Genomic DNA, 15,402 nt, shown 5'->3' with positions numbered 1-15,402 from the left:
CTTATGCCACTGGGCTACAAGACATGTGATGTGATACTGCAATGCAGACAGTTATATTAACTGCATTATCTGTTTGTTGCAGTGCAAGTGTATGAAGTTCCAAGAAGTAGCCAACTGTATAGATAGGGCGTTTCCTATCTTCACTTTTTCTCTAACCAAATTCTGCACAAGCTAGCCAATGCATGCTTTTTTTTTTTTTTTTTTTTAAAGGGAAGTTACTATATAAAAAGATCACCATCCTACAGTCCTATAGAAGCGGGTAGCAGAGGGCAGAACAAAGTCATGTACGATTAGACACAGATTCCTGTGCATTAAACACACTTTAATCAAAACCACAGACAGAGATGAGAGGGGGTGTTGCTGGTTTCTTTCCAGTCTAAAACAGTTTATACACCAAACTCTTTTTAGTCCATCAAAAATATAAAAAAAAATTCTTCAAGCAGCTAAATAGGGCCTATAGATATAGACCACACAAGACATTTCAATTATTAACATATGTTAACACAGATTACCACAGTGCCACCTGAAGTACTGTACTGGTCAGAATTGTTCTTCTACACTGTAACTAATATTTACGTTCCTTAAACACCTTAATGAGCTACCATCTGACAATGAAAGTAAGACACAGGGAAATATGACAAAAACAAAGTCACCGGGTAGATGCAATACTGTATATTATCTACTAGGTTTTCAGAACCCACATTTTGAAAATGCTACCTTATGACAGGGTATACGCAATTCATTTAAACTGCGCCAGATGTAAATATCCACACAGTTTACACTTCAAACAGGACCAAAGATCATTTGTACTTCCTTCCAATGTATTTGGATGTGCCACAGTTTAGATGAATCATACACCCCAATGTCTATACTGTATCAAGTACTGCTGGGTCAGCAAAAAACACAATATAAATCTAGAAAGGGAAGGAAGATGGAATGAAGACATAACAGTTTTCTAGAGGGCACACTACTTAAACTGGTCAGATCTCAACACAATACAGTTCAACATGTTCCAGTAGTGCAGGTGCGCTGCAGTGCATTTTATTGGGATCAATTGATTTTTTAATCCTCCACACCTCCCCTCAGCTTTCCAGAGAAAATACAAACAAGCACTTCCATCTGCACACCAACAGCAACCAAAAACAAAATCCACATTATTGCAGACACTACAGTAGCCAGTCAGTCTGGAAAGACCAAAAAAAAACATGCTATAAATTCTCAAGGCTATTGTGGGTTTCTGGGCAGAGGACAGCACGTTTGCTATAATACATGTCTTTCCAAAACTCCAACCTGAGAGGTATGTACAGTAGCTACTGGAATTGTAAAATAAAAAAGATTTATGCAATTATAAAAGTGACCAGTTTTGGTCTGGAAAACAGCTGTCTTGCTCTGTATATTGTGAATATTATCACAGTGGAATAGACAGTGGTCACTACAGACAGGAGGTCCAATACAGGTTCATATTGCTGGCCTTCCTACTAATGGACTACTTTTGTTCTGGCTTGTCTCATTCTAGCTTACTGTTACTCAGAAAATACATTGGCTATATATTTTTTTCATAACAGCAGACCACAATTATGCTGTTTAACAACAGTGAGGTCTGTTTTGAGCTAAATGCAACATTTGTGGTAAACCAAACGTGCACCCTGAAGTCCCAAAGAGCCAACCAGCTACTGAACTGCAGCACTCACTGCACAGCAGTCAAGGTGCAGTCCAGGAGCAGTCTCTAGATGGCAGCCTCACTACAGTACTACTGTATTGGTACATTATCATGGATTTTATTTTTAACTGCCATTCTACTTCATAAATCAGTACAGATGAAGCTACTGTAATTAGTTACAGTGGAAGTGGCTATTACAGTGAAACCAGTTTAACATATTTTTGAGTTGCTACTCTACTGAGACTCTTGAGAATTTTGCCCTGTGAAGTAAAGAATGTTGTTATTAAAAATATGTATGACTTAGGAAAGGTCAGGCATGAAAAAATATGAAGGAAGAAAGCAAGTCTGAACTGTTACCTTCCAGAAATGCTTTACTGTATTTCATTGGCAGTGGCCAAAGGTCAGATAAGCCACATTCTTTTACAAACTCGATTCTAAGGAAAACCAAAATACATATATATATATATATATATATATATATATATATATATATATATATATATATATATATATATATATCTATCTTGTACAAAACTACACAATAACTTGCTTTAATACTAACGAAACATTTTGCAGCTATGATTAACTGTAATGTTCATGGTGAGTCTTGACATGTACTGTACATTACAGACTAACTCCGGTTTAGAACAGAGCCCAGCTGAGTTTCTCTACATCTGCTGAACAAAACACAAAAAGCACTCTTCTACTAGAACGTCTTCCGTGTTTACAATTTCTCAATCATATGAACGGTGTTAAAATTAGACTTCACACCAGCGTTTAGCTTCCTTTTTTCTCACCATATGAAAAACATCAAATGTACTCATCGGAAACACGTAGAGTGAAGTGTGCCAATTGCGGGTTGACTCTTAAATTGTGTTTCTGCTTCAAAAAGTCACAGCTAAGTCTTTACAATGATCGTTACTAGCTGGTGAAGCGAGGTACTGGCCTGCGCCGTTTGCTTACATTTCATTAAACATACAGATCACTGTACAAACGAAGAAGAATGCGGAATAAAAATAAAAATGTGTATCTGAACTGAAACTACATTACTCATTGGTATTACATGCATTTACAACAACTTGGATCTTAAAAGGCACAGGCATATAACCAGATTCACCACCTCGAACCTTTTTAATGTATTGAAGTGCTGAGTTATTTAAGTCACATTATTTTAACAAATTGTTTTGTCAACACAAATCACATTGTCAGAGGAAACGTTGTGTACGTGTTGTTTACCACTGCTCGCCAGTGGTTTACGTGAAGCTGAAGAAGTGAAGGAATTGTTTACACTTTTGTCAAGCTTTACATTTCAACTGGACATAACGTAAAACCAAATAAATGCATAAAAATGTCATTGTATTCATTGTATAAAACTTAAATCATCTCACAAAGGTTGTTGTATGACTTTGTACAGCTTTTTATTTATTTACAGTGCGGACAATAAATGTTGAGATATTTTGATCACGGTTAAACCATATTCTTAAAGTACCCAATAAAATATAACAATGCAACCTTAAGCTTTGCTTCTATTTGTGATAAGTTGTGTTCACCTAAATCTGATCCCTCAACTAGACATTTACATAAGCAAGCGTAGTACATTCAACAAAACTGTCCGATCTGTATTTTTGGGATAACTTTTATAAATCTGTTTCCGTCATTCTAACTTGATTACGGAAGACAGTGACTTTGATAAGCTGTCGAGTGACAGCAGAACATGCCAATCGGGTTTCTGGAAGAGCACACATATCCCACAAATTGCACAGCCAGCCAATTAAACAGGGAAAGAGGCAGCTCTTAATAGCAATCAAGTTAGACGGACCCTCCAGGCCCAATCCTGGGACTGCCGTAGCACTGTAGCCGAAAAAAAGAACATAGATCCACAGACGATGTTAGTCGCTTATAATTGTAATTTTAACTTGTCTGATGAATTTGATACCGTATATCTTACATTTCAAATACCTAATGGCAGTAGGTCTAACTGCCCAAGCAATACTTGTGGAGCTTAAACCAATACGGCCGCCTTCTGCTAGTATCCTATAAGAAATGAAAACCGGAACGTACCCAGAAACTCTCTACGAAATATGGCATTATCATCTTCGGTTCGCCTGTCTTGCGCCTTAACACGAGTTAATATTTCTTTCCACCTTCCAGTCCGTCTTCCTCTCGTTGTTTCTGTTGTGTCAAAAAAAAAAACAAAAAAAAAAAAAAACAATCTCCGACTCCTTCTCCTCCCCACCTTTGAGACTCCACCTCCTCCTCCAGTCCAAGCCGAATGGCGAGCCCACAATCAGAGAGGTCTTGTGACTCCTGTCTGACCGCCGCCGCTACCAACTAGACGAACACTACCGAACCGAACTACGCACGCGTGATGCCTCAAGGAGTTCAATGTTGATTCTGTAGTAACTGCGATTCACTACCATTGATACAATATTAGGCACCTGACGTTATTGTATCACCGTCACCTACGGATACCACCACATAGTCACAAGAAGCCAGTACGCTAAGGATTAGAAGCACTGTGTAAATTGTATTCTGATGCCGCAAAGGTTGGCACCTTTGTTGAAAACAGTCCAGTTATTTAAGTGCTGCTTGAGCACAGGGAGTCTGGACCTGCTTTCCTTACACTAGTTTTTATATCATTTCTGACAGGTAAATCGTTGTTAATTGTCTTTCAATGCAGTGCCCTGCTTTGTAATATGTACCAATGGGTTCAGTATATTAATAATACAGTATTGGCACCCTACCCTTATTCTGTTATAATTCAAGGTAGCAGATTAAGCCAAGGACAAGCATTTAGTAAACTTTAACCCCGTTATAATATAATAAACAGCAAAATGCAGCACTTCTTGTAATTGAACAAATAATCTTGATCAAAAAACAAATTATTTCATTTAAAAATGAAATAAAGGATTTCACCTGTCCTCCTTTTGCTTATATTATGGCTATGAGTAGATGTACTTTGTAAAATGTTTTCACACATGGCTGCATTCATTTCATTTTCAATCACATTACTATCATTATTTCTTTATTTATTAGGCAGACACCTTTTGTCTGTGACTATACCCCACCAGGATAAGCCACAGCTGGAGTAATTTCAAGCACTGGGAAGCACCCAGAATTGCATACACAGCCTAAGAGTGGATTCCCTGTTACCACAAAACCCTTAAAGAAATCTCGCTGTGACTAACCCTGGCAGGGTATAGGTTCATTAAATCACTCTTTAAAGCAGAACTGCATCTCGATGTGAGGCTGTTTGCGAGGTGGTGACAAACTCTTGCCAATGTCATCTGAGAAACCCCAGTCAGCAGCACAGTTTCATCATGCTGAGATATCACATCTCAGTGGAAAGGTTCTGTTTTCACAGCACTTCCTTCATATGCTCTGTGGGAACGGTTGCTGCGTGTTGCCTTTTAAGTCACACAAAGGAAAATGCTTTTCTTTGCCATTTTGGTAATTTGTGCCCACTCAAGACACTTGTAATTTTGGGGGGTCTGTATGTATTATTATAGAAGTAGTTTGTCAATAGCTATGTCTTTAATAGAGCAAAACTACCCATGCCATACTATATACAAGTACTTGACTCCCAATAGCTGCCATACTGCTATAGAAATACAGCAGCTGTTATACTGAACATATTTTCATATATTCGTTTTTATGACTGCTGGGTTGACTTTATTATTATTATTTTTTTTTTTTTTTTTTTTTTTTTTTTTCCATGTTTAGTGATGAATATACAGGATAAATCAGGCATCCCAGTTATATATGTAAGTATTGGTTGGCATATGGGCCAGCCTGCAGATTCCAGCATTATGTATGCAGCTGCACGCTATCACACTAGTGCAGGGCTAGCAAAATCGCTAGCCCGACGTTACGGGACAACCAAAAACATCTGTCGGACAACGTCTTTTTCTGGCTGCTTGCCCAACGGGCGGTTTCTCAATCGAGATTCCGCTCCCAGACTATCCCGGTAAAACACGTTTAGAGGGATCAATGTTTTTCATTGGTAATGCTGGAGTGATTTCCGCGGTGATGTAACGTGTACACATTGCGTGTGACCAACTCCCGCGAGGATTGCCCCGTGTAACACCCCTGACAACTCGAGCGCTCTGGTACATGTCACATGACTGTCTTCTCTGCAAGGTTAGAATGGTCACCACGACAGCCAAAGTATACACTTTTATATTAAAGCAATGCGTTTTTAAAATACGTTACAGACTGGAATTACAAGCTACAGTACTCTGCTCACCAAGACTCACATTTTGTTATCTTGTTGTTACCTTTATTAAATCCTTAACGTTATTTCCCAACCCTGGAAAAAAAAAAAAAAAATCTAATCCGAGTTATTATAACTGACTCAGATTTAGCACGTAGCATGTTGACATCACAGTTTTCATTTCTTTAATGTGATTAGAATGTACCGGTAATTGTATTTTAATTGTATGGTGCTTGCTTGTAACTTACAGTACAGAGTGCAGCAACAGTCTCGGGTCCAAACAGGCAGCCGAGTGTAGATATACTATTTACATCCTCGCTACAAGCCTTCATTATATGATTAAATACTGATTTAAAATAATAATAATAATAATAATAATAATAATAATAATAATAATAATAATAATAAATCAAACTGCTGCTGACTACTGGCTCGTACAGATCTATGCAGCCGGCACGGCAAAGCAACATTTGATTTTGATTTTTTTTTTTTTAAATACGGTTTAATTTAATTTAAATTACAATTGAAACAAAACTGAAACTTGTCGATGCGCTTTTTTTGAGGGGGGTTGTTGTACTGTGTTCTTCAATGAATGGGATATAGCCAGAATACTGGATGCAGCCACAAACAGGTACTGTACGTGTAATTCTACTTTTATTCACAATCTCATTGCTATCATCGTTATTAGTGCTAGTAGTGACAAATACTGTAATAATAAAGAAAATCAAAGAATAAAAACAGTACTAATATTAATAATTTAGCTAATGCCTTTATCCAAGGTGACTTACTTAACTTACTATACTATTGGTACCATTATTCTATCCTATTTTAGCACATGTATACTTGCAGAATACAACTTTGTATATTCTTTTTGTAAATAATGCAAGGTAGTTCTCAAATGTTGGACATTTCTTAGATTGTATCTTACTTCTCTTTTGCATACCTCCATTGTCTCTTGCTAGATATGCACCTTCAGATTCTGACAAATACTTTTAGAAAACCAGGAGCAACTTCTGCTCTGGATCAAAAGCCTATAATGCTCCGCGGCTTCCTGCCTATGTGAATAACTACCAAAAACTAGTAGAAACGAACTAAAACACAAGTCTGGGAAAAACAAATGGAAATCTGGAACTTTGATGTTGAAACAGTGTGTGAACCCTGAGATACTGTACCTATTATTGAGTACAGTGTACTTTGTACAAATCACAGTCCATACGTCAATTATGGCCAACTTGACATTTTTTTGGACAACCAAATGTCGGCAATGAACTGCCCGAAGGGCAAGTAACATTACCAAAATTTTGCGAGCCCTGTAGTGATTCTATAACACTCTCTTTAGCTGCACGCTATCACACTATTGATTCTAGAACTCTAGCTGCACGCTATCACACTAGTGAGTCTAGAACTCTCTCTGTAGCCGCACGCTATCACACTAGTGATTCTAGAACTCTCTGTAGCCGCACGCTATCACAGTAGTGATTCTGGAACTCTCTGTAGCTGCATGCTATCACATGTCTCGGAGGCTGTCTCTAAGTGATGTTATGTCCCCTTGAAATAAAAACCTGGACCACTGGGTGTAGTTGAGGACCTGGGTTGAAAAGCAGTGATCTAAGTGATAACTGCAGAGTGCAGCTGGTGTACAAGGAGAGAGCAGTGTTTGGAGCTCAATGAAAGTTATCTGAAAAGGTTTCACACATCATGAAATAAAGTAAATAAGGGCTGCATCGAGATTACAAGGATAAAACAGCCATCAGAGTGGATCAAATCTGAGATGCAGACGACAAGGTTATATTAGCGAGGCAGACTGTTGTATCAAATTCCAGTATGTGCTCCCTGTAGATACAACTATTGTATGGCAAGAGGTTTTGTATTAATTTGTTAAGGTCCTGGATTCTAACAAGAAAAGTCAGTTCTGTTTTGCTTGTACTCTGAACTTGACTTCAACCAAATTAGTCATTTGGCTTGGCAGCAGGCTATTGTAGCTCTGGACTGATAATGACATGTGCTTATCCAAAACGTTACTGCCCCAATGCTAGGAGTGTTCTAGGAAGGAATGAGTCTTTATGGGCTGAACCGCCTTTTCTTTTGCGCTTCTGTTGTAATACCATATTAGGATGATAAACATCACAGCTGCTGTGGTTTCTTAGAATTCCTGTCACATTCAGTCAAGGATGTTTTTAACCCAAGGTACTGACAGATTGGACAATGACAACACTATATATCCTCTAGACAAAGGAAACTGTTGCTGCTAATTTAATGAAAAGGATTAAACCCGATCTGCGTCAATATTTGTACCTTGGCTTTTTTTTATTGAACTGTTTATTTTGCCATTACTTTTTACTTACACGATGCATGCGGTTGGAAAATAGATATAATTAAGTTCATGCAAGTGTATATAAATAAAATAAAATTAAAAAATCAGCTTGTCATTAAAATATATATTAAAGAGTAAGTAGCTGTTTTTTAAATAACGTACCTTAAACAAGCAAGCTAGTGATGCGCATACAAAATGTCACTCTGTCGTTCTTCTGTCTTTAGGTTTCAAGCAGCCAGAAAAACTTAGCAATACACATGGCAGTGATGAGCGAGTGGGCCACAGTCTAAAGTGAATTTACAAAGAAACAGCGGTCATTTTTTATTATAAGGAATGTAAAATCTTCCAAAGCAAACTGGGTTCAAAATACAATTTTCTTAAGAACCTTCTTTAAAATCTACTGGTGTGAACTTCCTCCGAGTCTCTTGCTGCTGGTGTCTGTTCAGAATCCCCCTGGACCAGAATCAAAAAGCCCAGACTGTTCCACATAGCATTCTAGTTTTTTTTTTTTTTTTTTTTTTTTTTTTTTATCTGATGATGCACCACATCAATGAAGTTCACACACTGACATTAGATTGTGAGACACAGCCAGATGCACAGGCAACAAAACAGTCACGTCTTTGTTGAACAGTGGGGTTAGATTAAAAAAGACAAAAAATCCAAATCGCTCTGCAAACACATTTGCACAACAAGCAAGTAATCCATTTCATGCAATCAGCAAGGGCGGATAATGCATTTCTTAATTTTTTGTCCAGATTGTTAAGAGAGGTAATTTACACACGTGTATTCTAAATATAGGAGGTGTTCCCCGTTTTTGGTTTTTTTTTTGGCCTTGGCCCTATAGTAACACCAACCCCTTTGCTGCACTGCTGACTGTTCTTGTCAGGGGAAATAGCAAGCCCTGCAGGAAGCAGGCACTTGCAGGAATGCTTGCATGCTTTAGCACATTGCTTAACCGAACATTACACAATAGCTACAGCTATTTCAGCCATGTCCCGTCTCATACTGCGCTTGTAAATGCATTCACATGCAGAAGAAACGAAATTCACTCTGCCCACATTTCACGCCATGCGTAGTGGAAAATCCTGTTGCTTCAGGTAGAAAATGTGGATTGGTTTCTATTGAGATGAACCAGCTGAATAGGTTAAACTTGCTGATGTAAACGCTTCTGGGATGGAAACCAACACTGAGATGATATTGAAAATTCTCTCTGTTTAGGAAAGTAAACGAAGTTTAAGAAACCTTGTGGTTACCCTTTGATCAGAAAACAGCACTTATAGTAATGGTCTCCTTTTATTGCCACATCACGTGCAATTACAAAAGGAACAATAAGTCAGTTGGGAAAACCTGCTCCCCTTACCGCTCAGAGTATGTGCTGGGAACCTACAATAGGGTTTAACTCAACAAAACAGAAACAGAGAGAGAGGCTTTGTTCGGCTTATTTTTTAGATGATCCTTAATGTGAATCTACATAAATGAAAAGGAATGGTCATTGTTATAGCCATATTAGCTCACGAGTCAAACTGAATGGTACTGTAGATTTTTCAAGACAGCATGTGATCAGTGAGAAACAAACACTGAGGAAGTGTTAACCATGCATGTTCTGTGCATGTATTTTATTAGGACCAGTGTAAATTGCAGTCCTTGCAGTTCTAAGATAGTGATTTTGTAAAGTTTCCCTTGCTTGCTAGCTCTTATTAACACTCACTGGTTGATAATGCATATTGTTTAAAATGCAGTTCTCTAAAATAAACTAATTTGAGAGTGTTATGTTACAATAGATCATTTGGCTCCAACGCAATCAAAGTTCAGTGTTCCCTTTATTGAAATCTGTTTGGGTATTTGATGAGAAAAGGGAAACATTTAATTAGTGGACCCTCTCCCTTGAAATGTTTGATTGTAATATAACCAAACATGTTGCACGTGAGTGTCTGCAATCTGTTGTCATTTTTGGTATTCACAGCTGATTCGATATTTTCTTACACTTAAACAGGGACTAGCCTTTTATTAATATTGCTGGACCACCTTCTTTCATGGTTATAAAAATCTTATTCTTTACAATTCAAATGCAAATACCGATATACTGTATCTCATCACTTCCTGTGCTGTAGGTCACATGTTTGATCACAGAGGGACTACTACACAAAGTAATTAGGAACCTGGATGCCACAGCTGCTTTTAAATAGAGTGATTTATAGGACTAATCTACTTGCAATAAATGTTCCTTCTCCATTAAGTTTTAGTTCCAGAAACTTGTTATTTTTAAAAGATCATTTTTTTGCCCCCCTAGATTTTCCATTTAAATTTCAGTGCCAGTTGCTACAATATCTGGGTCAATGGGGCAAGTCTGGTGTCTCCACACAATTGAAGGAAAAGCACACACCCCATCCACCAACACTTGAGCCTCATGACAGTACTGGAGAGTGTTGTTATCGTTGAACAGGACTGTCGAGACTTAAAGTAGAGCGGGCCTCTGCACTTCTGAAAAAAATGACTGTGCACTGTACATATAGCCCCACTTTTATGGTTGTGCCCAAATACAGATAGTTCCTCTGTTAAAGGCATCTTCTTCAAATTCCCCCGAGCCATCAATCATATTGACGATCGATTCTCACACAATCAGGCTTTTTCATTAGAATGTAGAAAATGTAGTGTCTGGAATAAAATAACTGCCCAAACAGTTTATTTTGTTGTGATAATTATTTTAGTCCTTGTAAAATCTGGTGCCCTAACAAATGCCACACAGGATCTCCTGCCTCCCCTACAAAAAAGCAAAAAAAAACACTAATTTAAAAAGTACTAAAATTTAGAACGTGTAAATCTTGATCTTTACTGCTTTTAATAAAAGTTAACAATTTGAAATGTTTCAACTAACAAATATATATATATATATATATATATATATATATATATATATATATATATATATATATATATATAGTGGGACTTTCAGATGTGGGGGATTCTGGTCAAAAAAAAAAATCACATTTTGTTGTGTCAGTGCCTCAGAGTTTCATGCATTTAAATGAGGATTTTTTTCCCCCCACATATCTACACACACAATCCACACTGTTAAGGGGAAAAGTTTTTATTGGGAACAAAATTATAGATTAAAAACACAAAACTGAAAGATCATAATTAGGCAAGTCTCCACCCTCCTGAGTTAATAACTCCTGGAAGCACCTTTGGTAGCAATTATAGCTGTGAGTGTTGGGATAAGTGTAGCTTTGGCTGTGTGCTTTGGGTCGTTGTCATGCTGAAATGTGAATTTACGTCCCAGTTTCAGCTTTCTTGCAGAGGGCAGCAGATTTTCCTCCACTTTGCTCTGTTCATTTTCCCTTCTACCCTGACAAGTGCCCCAGTCCCTGCCGATGAGAAACATCCCCATAACATGAGGCTGCCACGACCATGCTTCACAGTAGGGGTGGTGTTCTTTGGGTGATGTGCTGTGTTGGGTTTGCGCCAAACATAACACTTTACATTTAGGCCAAAAAGTTCAATTTTAGTTTGGTCAGACAACAAAACTTTGCCACATGGCTACAGAATCTCTCGAGTGTTTTTTTGCATACTTCAAACAGGATTCAAGGTATGCTTTTTTGAGTAATGGCTTCCTTCTACCATACTGGCCAGATTTGTGGAGTGCTTGGGATATTGTTGTCACAAGCACACTTTGACCAGTCTTGGCCATAAAAGCCTGTAGCAAAGTTGCTATTGGCCTCTTGCTAGCCTCTCTGATCAGTCTTCTTGCTCAGTCATCCAGTTTGGAGGGATGGCCTGATCTAGACAGGGTCCTGGTGGTGCTATACACCTTCCACTTCTTAATAGTCGTCTTGACTGTGCTCCAAGGGGTATTCAGGGCCTTTTATATTTTTTTATACCCATCCAGATCTGTGCCTTTCAACAACTTTGTCACAGAATTCTTTTGAAAGCACCTTGGTGCTAATGGTTAAGTCTTTGTTTTGAAATGTACTACACAGCAGAGGGAACCTACAGGGACTGCTGAATTGATCCTGAAATTATGTGAATCATTACAATTTAAAACACAGGTGGAGGCCACTTAACTTGATGTGTGATTTTGAATGTGATTGGTTATACCTGAGCTAATTTAGGATTGCTATTACAAGGGGGGGGGGGGGGGGGGGGGGGGGGGGGGGAGTGGGGGGGGTGAGGGGGGGGGGGGGGGCGCGGGGAGTGGACACTTATCCAACCAAGCTATTTCAGTTTGTATTTTTAATTAATTTTCTACAAATTTCTAAAATATTTTTTTCAAGTTGTGGGGTAGGATGTGTAGATAAATGAAAAACAACAAATATTTGAATTCCAGGCTATAAGGCAACAAAAAGTGAACATTTTGGAAAGGGGTGTAGATGTTCTATAGACAATGTGTATTATTTTTTACATTATATATATTGCAATATATATATATATATAATTCTTTGCATTATTACAAATAAAACCAGCTCACAAGTAATCAAGATTCACAGTTCAAAAGCTTTATGTAAACGATTTATTAATCAACAATGTACATATCCAAGCAGTGATTAACATTCACATCTAATATCACTACATCATACAAATATTACAAAATTACTACAGTACAATATAGATTCTTTGCATGATCCAAAATATTTGGTGGCCCCAAAAATCGGTTTAAAATTCAGCAGCTTATCAAAAATTAAAACCATATTTTCTATTTAAAATGAAGTTCTCTCATGTTAGCGTAGGTGTGAAGGCAGACTTCAAGAAATATTAGTGAAGTATATAGAGCTGGGAGCGGTTGCTGGAGCAGGTTTTTGAAGGTAACATTCTAACATTACAGTATTTGGCGCTTTTCTGCTGTTCAGAAACTTGGCCCAGTTTCTTAAAGGGTTTTTTTTTTTTTTTTAAAGAGGAAAACTCTTTTGCAACCCAAGTTGTCAACAGAAAGACCCAGTCAAGGTGCACATGTTAATAATCCCACCAGTACATTCAGAAAGATAGGACTTCAAGAATGGATTGAAGACAAATGTTTGCCCCGAGACAGAAACATTATAACATTTACACCATACCTTAAAACACTTTCTGTTACCAACTCAAGTTGAGAAGGAGTTAGTTTCATCTATTGTTAGAATCCTTCAAAAAAGGGAAGCTCAAATGGAAAAAGGCATATTACAGTAAACACTGACCTCCTGAGGTTTCTACAACATAAAAATATTCAAGCAGAAAACTATTTAGCAGCGGCCATAACTGTACGACAGCAACTTAATTCAGTGTGTAAGGAGCAGACAAAATGAGCCGTGATTTTAGCATGCCAAAGGAAAGGACAAAAAAAGCTGGAATGTGACAAAACAAAGTATTACGACTTCAGACAATCCACATTCAGAACCTTAAAACACGAACACCACAGATAAGACAGACACTGACAGACACATTGTATCCATTTTTAAAAGGGCAACGGTTACACTGAATATAAAACTGCTTAGTGCACAGCATGCTGAAAACAAAAGCATTTTGTTTTTACTGGTTTATGATCAAGTGTTTGTTTCCATAACTTTTTTTTGAAAATGTATTTAACTTCACAGACAGCACTTTTAGAAGCAGTACTCTACCCCCAGGTTATTTTCATCTTGATAACCGCACACTGGACAGAAATTTGAAAAAGTTTTGCACTTTAATATGTTCTGTGTATAGAATATTATCCTTATGGAAATCTGCAAAGGTCTACAGCAGCATACTATTTTTTTTCTTAAAAAGTAGTTGCACTACAATGAACTATCTAAAACCAAATACATCCCACCTAACTCATTAGAGGGAGGAACCAAAAATTCATCTCCTGGTCCCAAAGGCTAAATGTGAGGAATGTGTAAAAACCACATGCTCTCATGCACTCAGAAAAATACAAAAAAATGTTACCAAAATAAAAATAAAAAAAGAAATAAAAGAAATGCAAATCAAAACACGTCTCACATGCGTAGGCTAAAGTTGTCCATGCAAAATTCAATACCATTCAACCACTCACACACAGGATGAAAACATGCAAAAATCTGCCAAAAAAGTACTATTATTATTATTATTTTTTTTTTTTATGTGGGACATTCTTCAGTTGCAAAGAGCTGCTATGGCTTTACAAGTTTCTTTTTTGTTAAGGTTGAATTGTCCTGCACTTTATATAGAAAGAAAGAAACAAAAACCAAGGAGTACTGCAGGCCTAGTTCTGACCAGCAGAGCCATCGCATATCTTACAGGCCCCCTATATTCAGAATGGGATACTTTCAGGGAATCCAAGCAACAATACAACATGTACCACATCCATTTCCAGAGTCACATTATAAAACAATACAACAAAATACACATTAAGGGGAGGGGAAAGGTTAAATAAACACAGGTTTATTCTTAAACAGACTGAAAAACTTGGAAAGTAAACAACAAAAATGATCTGATGAAATAGGAAATAAAAAGGATTAAAAAGTTCCACCCTGTAGCTTGTACCCTTTCGCATTGAGCTGAGGTACGACGGGCCACCAACATGCACAGACCAAGGCTTCCAGGACCTTGTTTATGACATCCATTAAATGAATCATAAACACCTTTAAGATCATGCTTTGAACAAAAATGCAATTAAAAAGAAAATTAACATACTGAGTGGGAATAAACACTGAAGTATAGCAAACAGGTCATGAAGTTGTACAAATCTTCCTTATTAGATTCCAGCTGATGTTTAACACAAGCCCTTAACAGTGCTACTAATGACATGGCTCTTTATAGTTTCAGAATATCTGGTAAATTCACTAGTATTATTTCCATGCAGAAAGCACATCACATTAACAGCACAGAAGCAAAGATTGCACAGGTATATCGGCTTTCCACAATGTGCAGGATACACACAGTACTATATCAACGTTAATCCTAACGAGTCCTAAAGAGATTTCAAGGCCTTATCTTAACTACAGGACTTAAACCTATATCCTTAACAGAAATTAAACTCTTCTTTGTTTTTCTTATTTTTTTATTTTTAATGTAGGGCTATGTACTTTTCAACTGAAACACAAAACAGTTGCAGTATATATGTAAAATGTATACCATTCCCACTCTTGCTGCAAGCATGCTACTCTTCCCATAAAACAACAAGAAATAAAAATGTCTTTACCTCAAACTGTAAGTTGATAAAAAGTATTGGTGTAAAATAATATATATATATATATATATATATATATATATATATATATATATATAACA

General features: G+C 37.3%; 1 protein-coding gene across 5 annotated transcripts in view; it reads right to left on the bottom strand.

Moving 5' to 3' along the window:
- The window catches only part of LOC121313366 (F-BAR domain only protein 2-like), a 49,937-nt gene extending 45,954 nt beyond the window's left edge, over nucleotides 1–3,983 (bottom strand). For 2 of the 5 annotated variants that reach the window (XM_041245797.1, XM_041245814.1), the window contains exon 1: nucleotides 3,722–3,982. In XM_041245797.1, coding sequence (XP_041101731.1) covers nucleotides 3,722–3,754 — 33 coding nt within the window. In that variant the 5' untranslated portion in view covers nucleotides 3,755–3,982. Of the gene's footprint in view, nucleotides 1–3,721 lie in introns of all 5 variants that reach the window. The other 3 variants (XM_041245807.1, XM_041245825.1, XM_041245834.1) reach the window with 3 other exon arrangements.
- Between the last annotated feature and the right edge of the window lie 11,419 nt (nucleotides 3,984–15,402).

The sequence above is a fragment of the Polyodon spathula genome, chromosome 1 (assembly GCF_017654505.1).
Source record: "Polyodon spathula isolate WHYD16114869_AA chromosome 1, ASM1765450v1, whole genome shotgun sequence".
NCBI classification, from domain to species: Eukaryota; Metazoa; Chordata; class Actinopteri; order Acipenseriformes; family Polyodontidae; genus Polyodon; species Polyodon spathula.
Note: the sequence above shows the minus strand (reverse complement) of the source record. Positions and strands in the feature narration are given on the sequence as shown.